Raw genomic sequence first — 12,904 nt, forward strand, 5'->3', positions numbered from 1 at the left:
TTAAGACAAAACAAGTGGGAAAAGATTTTAGTCTTCCAGCTTCCCAAGAACATGACTCTCTTAAGTCATGACTTTTTTTTTTTAAATGAAAGAATGTTCTTGGTGATTATATATAGTAAAGAAAGGATATCCTTTAGGCCAGGGCTTTGTGTATTTAACTGTTTCTAAAAACGTATTTTAAAAGCTTTTTGTTGAAGTTGGAACTCCTTTCCTGCAACAGCACAACAGAAATTAAGTCAATATCAACAGCAATTTGTTTTTTTTTGTTTGTTTGTTTGTTTTTTTAAAGATGATGTGTTCAGAACAGGCATCAAAAACAATAAAAAGACATTACAGAATTTAGGGTAATTCCCAAAGTAAGTTTTAAAGTAGGTCATGTTTAGTGCAAGGCATTATGGTCATTTCATTCAAATCCCTACTTAAGATTTGTTTCTTCCACAATGCTCATAAAAGGCATGTAAATTAAGACCTTTTTAACTGGGCCATAAAGTAGTACACATACCTACACTGAGTAACATGATTCTATTGCTGTGACTATCTTCATCACTCTTTACCTTTTTTAACCCTCGCACATTACATCACATCTAAAAGTTAGACTATAGAGCTTGTCGAGACAAGGACCATGTCCCTAGGCACTTTACAGAACAGACACAACATGGAAGTGTTTAAAAAAAAAAAAGTAAGATTTGAGGGCCTCCATAATTAAGATTTAAGACACTTTCAAGGTCAAACCTCTCCCACCGCCACCTCCCAACCAGTAGACAAGAGTCCTTTCAGTAATTGCATAAAGGTTTCTCAACTCCCTGCCACCCTTAATTCTTAATATTTACTTAATACTTTGAAATCGTAATACAGTTCTTTTGCAATATGCATTAACACCCATTTAAAAAAAAAAAAAAAGACTGCCGGTGTGTCGCATAATAGATGGCAAAGCGATCTGAACAACTTAGTTTTCTTAGCACCATCTACATAACCAACTTTAATATGTACATGCCAGCTGTAACATCAGGGTTTCTGTAGTGTCTTAGTTTTTCTTTTTATACAAATATTTAATTGAAACTTATACAGTAAAGTGTTTTTTATCTTTATTTTGTAAGATATCAAAATGTCTATCAGCATACCTGAAAATGCTGGCCAACTATTCAATTTTAAAGACAAACTAATTACATTAACATATTTTTCCTCTACACTTTGTCACCTAATGCTGTAGTACAGTGAAACCCCACTATAACGCGATATTTGGGGTCCAAAAACTTCCATTGTGCTAAATGCGGGGTCGCGGTATAGCGGGGTTTCAAACCAGTTGGTTTGTCAGTGGTCCCCAACGCGGTGCATTGATGTGCGCCGCCTAGTGCCCCACAGGGGAGAGGTACCGTGCCCCCCGGCCTGCCGGGGACAGAGAACTCAGGCACTTGCAGCCCCGGAGTTCTCTGTCCCTGGCAGGCGGGGAGCCGCGGCTCCTCTTGAAGCCAGAGAGAAGCCATGGCCCCGCACCTGCCGGGGACAGAGCACCGGTGCCCGCAGCCCCGGAGTTCTCTGTCCCCGGCAGGCGCAGGGCTGCAGCTTCTCTCCCCTGCCATGGTGCTGGGGACCACTGGTACAGTACTGTATTATGCCTTAAAGGGGAGCCAACCTATGATCGCATTATATGCGAGGTTTGACTGTACTTGAAACCAGTCCTTACAATGTATTTAAAATTGCTCAGTGTTCTGCTGTGACACTGAAATCTGTTTCAAACAACTAACTTCTGTTGTTAGTTTAGAACACTCACCTCAGAAGATGCCATCGCTTGGCTAGCACAGTATGTATTTGATACTGAATTTTCTAAATAAATCTTTGAAAGGCCATCTTACCTTGTTGAGCGCTACGATAAAGGGACATTTCTTGGATTTCAGCAGGTTTATAGATTCAATTGTCTGGGGCTCCAAACCATGCATGATATCAACTACTAGAATAGCAATATCACAAAGTGAGCTTCCTCGATTTCTTAGGTTGCTGTGGCATTGGGAAAGAAAGAATGTCATTCATACAGTAATCAGAATGTTCCATAATTTTTTTTTTATTAGAAATGATTTTTTTTAAAAAAAACATCAGGATCAACTGCTGTTTACCCAACAAAAGGTGAAAATCTTGTGATTTTCATTAAGACACTGCCACGTTACTCACTCTTCCCAAGAACTAGGAAGACTGATTAAATGACACACCAGCTATATGCCATTAATAAAGGATCACTTCCAAAACGTATTAGAGTGTTTCTATAAGTCCAAGTCCAATAACAAAAGAACACATTTGTGGAAGAATTTGTAGGCAAACCTATTGGGAGGTGTAATACTCAATCAGCAAACAATATTAGCTATCACACTGTTTCTAACTCATCCTTTTTGAGCAAGATTATTAAAAAGGTGATTGAAAATTGCTCTAAAGGTCCTAAATCAGATCACTGTAATTCAGTTTTGAATTGAAGTATGGGCAGAGACTGCACTGATCGTATTCTTTAATACCCTAGCAATAAACGAAGTTCAGGTAATCCATGCAGGTTTATTACATCTTCAGTCTCTAACCATGTTAACCAAGAGGTCAATTCCTCCTACTTCCCTCAGAAAGTTAACACACTGCACAATTAACTTATTCACATGTCGATGCTGACTGTTTACTCATGTTGTTGAGCTTATAACTGAGGTTATGTACACCGTGTTAAGTGTAGTATGTTATTTATCTGTTGGAGCAGAAGGAAATTTGCTATGAAGATGCTGAGTTCGTGATCATCTACAGGAATGGGCTGCGCAGGTATTGGAGTACAGCTAAAAGGTGTTCTATAACCTGGCATTTCATAGCCTGTAAGGGTGTTGTTGGAGGATGTCACGATTAACCAACCGTAATCCCGTTTATGTTACGTTTTCATTAGGGATTCATTAGGATCCTGAATTAATAAGTAAAATATATAGGAGACCTTTTAAGAAAGTTAGTTTTCATTATCTCCAATGTCCAGACTCATTTAGGCTCTATAACAAACCAAAATTTAGGTCACTGACTACTTATCTAGAGACTAAGATGGGAAAAAGTCTTTTCCCTAAGCACTTAAGTTACATTTCACAGATAAGCACTGTTATCTCCCAGTTAAGTTTTTATATTCACTATTCAAAGATAAAGATTGCCTTTACATGCTCTTCTAAATAGAACAGTTTGACTACAGATGGGAAAATTATATACACATTTCATCCACAAGTGATTAGCTAGAAACAAAATGCAAATGTAAATCAAGACATATCCCTTGTCAGATACAAAAATGAATTTTTTTTTAGAAGTAGCAGATTCATCCTAAATTCTATAATTCAGTTAAGTACCTATACCTATATTAACAGTTAAGTCTTATGATCAGTTATTAACAAGACCCTTCACATCATAACAATAAAAAGTTACCTGAAAGACTCATGTCCTGGAGTATCAATTATCAGCATTCCTGGAATTTTTACGTTCTCTCTGTCAAACTAACATTTTCAAATATTAGCCATCTTGAGAAAATTATGTAAGAAAATAAACTTAATTTAGAGCCTCAGCAGTAGTCACAAATTTCAAATATCCAACTAAGTGTTTTAAGAAGAGCCAACACCCTTACCCTAACAACAGCTCTTAAGAATGCCATCATATCATGATAAAAGCAAAGCCAGTTGGGTAAAGGACACTCAAAATGACGACATCATATAAGGAGAGGTTACTTGCCTTGTACAGTAACTAGAGGTCTTTGAGATGTGTCCTACTCTGTGTGCCTAATTCAGAATGTGTGTGCACCATGCACTCTTATCAGAGATTTTGTCAGCAGTGTCCATGCCTGTGCCCTAGATAGCCTCATGCTCTGGTACAAGGGTATATGGTGGGGAAAGGGGGGCAGATCCGCTGCCACTCCAATTCCTTCTGAACCACAAAAGCTCAGCGAGAAGACTATGGCAGAGGGGAAGGAGGGTGGCTAGTGGTTAAGATGCATCTTGAAACCCATTTGGACAGTCTTTGGGTAGAGATTAGGGGCCCTTTCATGAATTCCACAACAGAGATGAAGACCCTAGGAGAAGTCCTAAAGGACTTAGTTCTGTCAAGGTAAAAGGTGACAGCCCTTCTTACATTCAGTCTATCTATGGAGGCTTGCTTCATCTCTTGAAGAGCGAGGCTTGGGCTAAAACACTGGTAGATGAATCTCCTGATTAAATGTGGAATTCTGAAGAAACATTAGACAAGAAGTGTGGATGTGAACAGAGTGTCACTTTATCATGATAGAACATCATGTACAGTGGGTTAGCCATCAGGGTTCCTACCCTTCTGGCTGAGATGAAGACAAGGAACAAGGTCTGAGGGACAAATGGAGGAGGGAACAATGCCCCATATGTTCAAATGGAGGCTAAGTTGAGGTCCCATGGTGGAGCTGGCTCCTTGACAGGGGGGAAAAGATTGAACAGGCCTATAATAAACCTTGTAGTGGAAGGGTGAGTGAAGACTGAAAACCCCTCAATGGGGGACAATGAAAATCAGTGATGGCAACTTGGTGAACCTCAATTAAACTCAGCAACAATTCCAGTGGTTTTTAAATTCAACAGGCAATCAAGAATGCATGCCAGGCAAAACTCAAAAGTAGGTATAGCAAGTGGCTGTACCAAGTTGGGAAGTGTTTCCACTTCTGCAAGTAAGTTTTCCTTCTTGAGGGTTTTAAGCTATGAAGTAGTACTCTTTGTATCACTGAAGAGCGGTCTTGTTCTATACCAGAGAGCCATCTAGGAGGATGCTCTTGAGTTGAAGTGCCAAGAGGTTGGAAGGGGTGATGGATCTTGACTCCTCAGTGAAGAGATCTGCTGATACCAGAAGATGGAGAAGCAGCTGTCAAGACATGCACACATTCTCTGGTAACCACACCTCTCTCTGCCACAGCAGTGCTATGAGGATGGCTACTAATTTCTCCTGTTTCAATTGGTTTAGGACCTTGAGCAGTAATGGCCTTGAGGGATAAGCCTATAGCAAAATTCGAGGCCAAGGAATGACTAGAACATCTCCTGTTGAGTTGCAGCTGTGCCCTCCTCTCAAACAGAATCATCTGCACTTTGTATTGGATGGTGTCGCAGAGACAGCCATCGCCAGATCAACCCAGGTAAAACACATCCTTCAGAATATGTTGCTGTTCAGCTCCCACTCAGGACTGAGATGGAAGTGCCAGCTGAGGGAGTTCGCCACTGCGTTCTGCAGTCCTGGTAGATAAACCTCTGAGATCTGTTTGTGGTGTGATATGCAGCAGTTTTATTCTGATGGGGCAGTCCCTGATGTGGGTCAGGAAGTGCTGGCAAGCATAACAAACCACTCTGAGCTTGATAAGATGAAGGATCACTTCCTTAGGAGCCCATTTGTCCTGAGCTGTGAAGTTCTGAAAGTGCACATCATTGGGAGGCATCTGTAGTGATGATCCTCATGGGATGAGGATGCAAGAACATAACTCCCCCCCATACACACCTTTTATGGATCCTTCCACCAATTTAGGGAATCGAGGACCCTTCGAGGTACGGACGCCCATTTGGATAGTGTGTGCATGGTGTAGACCATTCTCAGCCAGGTTCAAAGACACCAGGAGTGTAGTCCTGCTAAGAGTGCCACAAACGTACAGACTGCCATATGGCTCAGGAGTTAGAGGCAAACCCTTGCTGTGGTTTGTGGGCTCAGTTGTATTTAATCCAGTGTTGTGTTTAAACTGAATTGTTTGGTAACGCCAATTAAAGGAGTAAACTGTAGTATATACTGACCCCTTACAGGGTCAATTGACCTCTAATACCTGCACTGGCCAGCACTCTACTGGACAGTTCAGAACACATATTTTTGAGGAAAATCTGGGATTGGGAGTGTGTTGGGGTCACCCTGCAAGTGGCAAGCAAGGCTGGTGGAAGCCAGAGTGTTGACTGGAGCGTGCTGGCAGCTAAACACAGACATTCACCTTGTTACCAGCATGCTGTTTGGCTGTTGGTGAGGAGCCCAAGTTGGGAGTTACAGCAGCAAAGCATTAGGCACACCAGGTTACAGAGCAGGTGGTGACAACCCCAGAATCTGACAGAAGCATAACAGTCTTATCCAGCAGGGAGGAAAGTGGTGCTGCTGCTTCTCTTCATGGCTCCTATTCATCTGCAAGTTCCCCCTATGGAACAGGATCCTAGGACAGCAGTTGTTGCTTTTGACAAGTCCTCTTACATGATGGGACCCTCTAGAGCTGGTTGCTTTATAGGACCAATAAGCCCATTGAAAAGTGACATAAAGGAAGGGGACAGGATCCCAGGCTTGTTCTTGCCAGGCTTGCTGGGTATATGTCCGGCAGGGAGTATCTTCATCAGGCTGCACTGCAATGAGGAAGGCTGAAATGGGAAAATAGAGGGCCTTGTATAGACACCTCAATTAGATGAGTTGTCATCTACCACATTCGTTGGAAGGGAAAGTGGTGCTGGTACCAGTGGTCGACTGGGTATGGGCAACCAGAGGGGATCGAATAACCACACAGGAACTGGAGGTTGAATCTGGTTGGTAGTGAGACGGTACCAGAGAACATGTCAATCAGAAATGCCTTTCAGTAACCGCAATGGGTTTGTGTGGAATCAGTGACTGCATTGATACCAGATGGTAGGTCAAGTCAGTACATGAGAAGGTCTCTCTTGATACCCTTGAGCAACGGTGACTCACGTTCTTCCAGGATCCAAAGATCCTTGTGGAAAAGGAGCCTGGACAGCACTGGGTACTCCAGATAAGGACCTCAAGTACATCGGGTGATACTGGAGATGGTACTAAAGTGCAATCTGTGTGCTCTTCTCTGCTGGCTAGGGAAGGTGGGGTACTGATGACATTTTTGGCTTAACCTTAGAGTCACTGTGCTTCAGAAGCACTGGGTGCAGTGCTGACTTCAGTGCCACTGCAGTTTAACAGACAGATTCTCGGTATATGGCATGGTTTTCTAGTTGATGATGAATCAGGGGACTTGTCAGGACACAAGGTCTCCCAAGATCCAGACCGAAAGGATAACTTTCCCCTTCTCTTATCCTATTCCTCAGAACAGAGTCTCTTTTTTTAAAAGTCTGGGTGCTTCTTATGGCTCCCTTGGGTCTTTGCTTACCACAGCAGCAGTGATTCAGTTGCAGGGGCTCTCTGAGCAATTGAATCCAATTTACAGGGAGGTGACTTCAACCCCCTAGGTCTCAGGGAACACTCCATTAACAGGAGTTTTACCTTGTCCCCTCAGTTTTTCAGATGTACTTTTAAAAAATTTTACGTGGATTGGGGGCGGGGGGGAAAGCTCAAGTGTCCATCACTGTTGGGGAAAAAGACTTGTGACAGGTCTGACAGGGATGGAAGCCCAGGATTTGGGGCATAATCCCTTACTTGAAGCTTTGGTTTAAGGTCTTCGTTAAAAAGGCCCAGACTGGGAAAACAAAACAAAAAAAGAGAAAGGGTAACCCCCACTCCCCAAAAAGCACAAAGTGTGCTAAATAACAGAAAAAGAAATAAAAGAACTGTCTAAAATAATAAGAAAAATAAGCAAAAGAGGTGGCAAACTACGTAGCTAGCTAAGGGACACTGATGTTCCATCTCGAGCCACAGGTGGCTGAGAAGGAGTTGTGGTGGGTCTGCTCTTCCCCCACATATGCTCATATCAGAGAATGAGGATTTCTAGGGCAAAGAAAAGGACTCTGCTGATGCAAACTCCAATCATGAAGTGGAGGGCACATAAGGACACAACTTGAAGGAAAACTAAACTTTCAGAAACTATATTTGATGTAGCAAATCTTCCAGCTTTTTAGAAACCAGGATATTGCTTTGACAAGACAGATGAAGTTAGGATTTCTACTGCATTAAACCCAGCTAAAGGGAACAAACTGATGGCTTTTGCCATCTCAACCATCTAGTACTTCCTACGTCAGAGAAACAAAGTTTCAGTAGATTGTTTAAATGCTTTCAAGAATTATTTTTGTATAAAACAACTTTTCTAAAAGTGATTTAATTTTCTGTTGGAGATTTCAAGAACAGCTCTCTTGCAACTTATGATTGTTCTTCATATTGGATAAAACGTACTAGGAGTGCATTTTTTAATATTAAAAAAACAGGTAGGTGAGTGATTTCTAGATAAAATCAAACTGCAATATTTCATTTATGGGGAAAACTAATGTCCCTTGGAAAGTTACCTTCAATGGCAACATCAGTTTTCTAATATTGTGAATTTAAAAGTAAAGCTTGTTGCCTGTTAAACTTAGCGTGTGAGTGCATGCACTGAAATTAAGTAGAAACCATTTTAAAGCTCATTGAAGGAATGTAATAAAAATATCTGAGTATATTTTAACTTCCAAGAGTATTCCCAATTTCTACCCAAATGTCAGATTTTTGTCAATATAGTCAACATATACATGCATAAATGCACTTTCTAGAATGAAGTAGATGACAGGAGGAGTTTTTTAAAAAAGATGGTAATTATAAATTGTATGGCAATGTTGTTATTCTAATTTCTGAATTAGAGTATCTCTTTAAAAAACAGTGAGAAGAAGAATAAATTCAACCCAAATAACTAATATGTCAACTAGGTTTTTACATACACAAAAGCAGAAAAAATTGTTAGAAAATATCCCACCACAACATTTAGTAAGTAAGCAGATTGCTTTATGAACTTTTGGACCTCAATCTAAGGTCTCTGAAGTGTTGGTACTTACATTTTTCACCATCTTAGCTTGTTCATTAATGGCTTCCAGGGGAACATTAGTTGCTCCAATCTGCTGAGTGATACCACCTGCTTCACCATCTTGTACATGAGTATGACGGAGCTATAAAACCAAAGCAATAAAGGGAGTACCAAATGCACAGAGAAAATAGAAATAGGAACCTGCTTATAGAAGGGAATTTAAAATCATATCTTGGAAGTGTCATTAATTATTTCCTATTTATTTTGGGGAGGGGGGAAAAGAGAGAGAGAGAGTGTTTAAACTATGTCTTTATTTAGGAAGCTGTAACACGTGTAAGAAAATAAGGATGGCCATACCGAGTCAGACATATGGTCCATCTAGCCCAGTATCTTGACTTCTGACAGTGGCCAGTGCCAGATGCTTCAGAGGGAATGAACAAAATAGGAAATCATCAAGTGATCCATCCTCTCATCCACTCCCAGCTTCTGGCTATCAGAGGCTTAGGGACACCCAGACCATGAGGTTGCATCTCTGACCATCTTGGCTAATAGCCATTGACGGACCTATCCTCCGTGAACTTATCTAATTCTTTTCTTTTTTTTTGGCCTTCACAAACAAGTTCCATGTGCTGACTGTGAAGAAGGACTTCCGTATGTTTGTTTTAAACCTAATGCCTATTAATTTCATCGCATGCCCCCTGGTTCTTATGTGATGTGAATAAGACATTATTTCCCTCTTCACTTTTTCCACACCATTCATGTTTTTATAGACTATCATTCTTCCCTCAGACATCTCTTTTCTAAACTGAACAGTCGGTCTTTTTAATTTCTCCTCATATGGCAGCTGTTCCATACCTCTAATCATTTTTGTTGCCCTTCTCTGTACCTTTTCCAATTCTAATATATCTTTTTTGAAATGGGGCTCCCACAACTGCACACAGTACTGAAGGTGTGGTAGTACCATGGATTTATATAGGGGCATGATTATATTCTGTCTTATTACCTATCCCTTTCCTAACGGTTCCTAACATTGTTTGCTTTTTTTTAAATGCCACTGCACATTGAAATGATGTTTTCAGACACCTATTCATGATTACCCCAAAATCTTTTTCTTTAGCGGTAACAGCTAATTCAGAACACATTATTTAGCATGTATAGTTGGGATTATTTTTTCCAATGTGCATTGTTTTGCACTTATCAGCATTGAATTTCATTTGCCATTTTGTTGTCCAATCACCCAGTTTTGTGAGATCCCTTTGTAACTCTTCACAGTCTGCTTTGGACTTAACTATCTTGAGTAATTTTGCATCTCATCTGCAAATTCTGCGACGTCACTATTTACCCCCTTTTCCAGATCATTTATGAATACGCTGAACAGCACAGGTCGCAGTACAGATCCTTGGAGGACCTGCTATTTACATCTCTCCATTGTGAAAAATGATCACTTATTCCTACTCTGTTTCCTGTCTTTTAACAAGTTACTGATCCATGAGAGGATCTTCCCTCTTAGCCCATGACTGCTTACTTTGTTTAAGAGCCTTTGGTGTGGGACCTTTTCAAAGGCTCTCTGGAAGTCCAAGTACACCTCTACCCTGATATAACGCTGTCCTTGGGAGCCAAAGTCTTACCGTGTTATAGGTGAAACCGCGTTATATCAAACTTGCTCTGATCTGCCAGAGTGCATAGCCCTCCCGGAGCACTGCTTTACCGCATTATATCCGAATTTGTGTTATATCGGGTCGCGTTATATCGGGGTAGTGGTGTACACTATATCCACTGGATCACCCTTGTCCACATGCTTGTTGATCCCCTTACAGATTTCTAATAAGATTGGTGAGGCATGATTCCCCTTTACAAAAAGCTGTGTTGACTCTTCCCCAACATACTGTGTTCATCTTTGTGTCTGATAATTCTGTTCTTCACTATAGTTTCAACCAATTTGCCTGGTACTGAAGTTAGGCTTACTGGCCTGCAAGTGCCAGGATCACCTCTGGAGCCTTAAAAAAATCAAACCCACCAACAACAAAAAACCAACAACATTACATTAGCTACTCTCCAAGAAATCTGGTACAGAAGCTGATTAAAGCAATAGTTTACATAGCACAGTTCTGCAGTTTCATATGTGAGATTCTTCAGAACTTTTGGGTGAATACCATCGGGAGTCTGGTGACTTAATACTGTTTGGCAATTTGTTATTCCAAAACCTCCTCTATTGACACCTCAATCTGGGACAATCCCTCAGATTTGTGACATAAAAAGAATGGCTCACACATGGGACTCTCCCTCACATCCTCTGCAGTGAAGACCAATGCAAAGAATTCATTTAGCTTCTCTGCAACGGCTTTGTCTTCTCTGAATGCACCTTTAGCACCATGATCATCTAGTGGCCCTACTAGTGTTCGGCAGGGTTCCTACTTCTGATGTACTTAATAAATTGCTGCTAGTCTTTGTGACTTTTGCTAGTTGCTCTTCAAATTTTCTTGCCCTGCCTAATTATATTTTCACACTTGACTTGCCAAAGTTTATGCTCCTTTATTTTCTACAGTAGGATTTGACTTTACATATTTAAAGGATGCCTTCTTGCATTTTTGGGGTTCTCATACTGGTTTTTTAATTAATTATTTTATTTGGGGGTATGCATTTGGATTGAGCCTTTATGATGGTGTTTTTAAATTGTTTCCCATACAGCTTTCAGGCATTTCACTCTTTTGATTGTTCATTTCCATTTAACTAGTTTCCTCGTTTTAGTGAAGTGCCCCTTTTTGAAGTTAAATGCTACTGTGCGTGGGTTCTTTGACATTTCCCCCTGCAAGGATGCCAAATGTAATTACATTATGATCACTATTACTGAGCGGTTCAGATACATACACCTCTTGGATCAGAGCCTAACCATGTAATGATTATTGTATAGTCTCTGAAATTTACAACAGTAAGTTTTTGTTTAGAGGAACATTATTCAGCAATATAATCCCGGGCTCCCTATTTAATAGGGTTTACCATATTATAGAATGAGTACACTTACAATACTCATGACAGGTCATTTCTTGTGATTTTATTAAACTGAGTGGAATCTCTGATTACACATTTAACAAACCAAGCATGTCCATCAAATGCTAATATTAAAAAAAAATAGACTGGTGTGGTGATTTTTTTGCAGGTGAAAGTACTCTATTAAATAAATAGCAGACAAATAGATATTTGGTTACCATCTGTTTTACTGGGTACATTAATTTTCCCATAACCACCAACCTCCCTCCTGAGTTGGGCTACTTTGCTTTTTCCAACGGAAGGCTATTAGAAGCCTAGCTGCTAACTAGCAGACGACAGATTAATTCCTCACTTTGTTTTGTGTGACCATTTCTGGTAGGAAGCCCAAGCAAGATTCCAAAAGGATCATCTGACAATAAATATCAAATAATTTGTGATATTTGGTTACGAATTACAGCATCCCAGTACTCTTTAATGACTGGACATAAAGGCATTAAATCTCCTCTTCACCACAATTTTTCCAACATTTATCTCCATACATTTTCTATTTTTCATCCTGACTGGTGTAAGGTACCACTGAAACATTATCTTAAATAAGTTTTCCCTTTATTGTGCTCTATATTGAGGTTGCTGGTACTCTTCCAGAGCAAACCCCATTCCTCTGGGGTAATCTGTCTATACAAGTCCCTTTCCCAGCATGTCATATATGGACTTTTTTGGTTAGGAAAGTTATCTTGCATTGCATATTTATAAGCATTATAGGATTACTACACATTATTTCAAGCAGTAGCAGTTACATTACACTATTGAGAAATCAACTATTACAGAAACTTGACAATGAAGATCCATCACACTCTGCATCTTACCTTATCTAGGATTTTGGTCTTTCCTGTGTCTACGTGCCCAAGTACACAGATAACCGGTGCCCTTAGCTTTTCAGTGTTTACATTTTTGTTATTTTCAATACGTCGTTTCTAATAGGAGAATAAAATAAGACACATTCAAAACTAGAGATTAATATTTAAAGTATTACAAAAAACAAGTGGAGAATTACCTAATGTTTCCAGCAGCACCTTAAGAAAAAGCTGGCAGGGTTTTTGCCCTCCCTCTCCAAGGCTTACTAAATACAATACTTCCATTACAATTCAATCTCCAGGGAGGGTTGGGCAGGTTATGCAGATTATGTGGACAGCATTTTTTCTAGTCCAAGTACAATTTGCATTACTGGATTCAATACAT

General features: G+C 40.2%; 1 protein-coding gene across 1 annotated transcript in view; it reads right to left on the reverse strand.

Moving 5' to 3' along the window:
- EIF5B (eukaryotic translation initiation factor 5B) overlaps positions 1 to 12,904 on the reverse strand; it is a 65,712-nt gene that overhangs the window by 14,594 nt on the left and 38,214 nt on the right. The window contains exons 11-14 of the mRNA XM_039547990.1: positions 12,532 to 12,639; positions 8,709 to 8,819; positions 3,421 to 3,488; positions 1,854 to 1,995 (exon numbers count right to left, since the gene is read on the reverse strand). Of these exons, the coding sequence (XP_039403924.1) occupies positions 1,854 to 1,995; positions 3,421 to 3,488; positions 8,709 to 8,819; positions 12,532 to 12,639 (429 nt within the window). The remainder of the gene's footprint in view (positions 1 to 1,853; positions 1,996 to 3,420; positions 3,489 to 8,708; positions 8,820 to 12,531; positions 12,640 to 12,904) is intronic.

This window comes from Mauremys reevesii, linkage group 1, assembly GCF_016161935.1.
Source record: "Mauremys reevesii isolate NIE-2019 linkage group 1, ASM1616193v1, whole genome shotgun sequence".
Lineage (NCBI taxonomy): Eukaryota > Metazoa > Chordata > Testudines > Geoemydidae > Mauremys > Mauremys reevesii.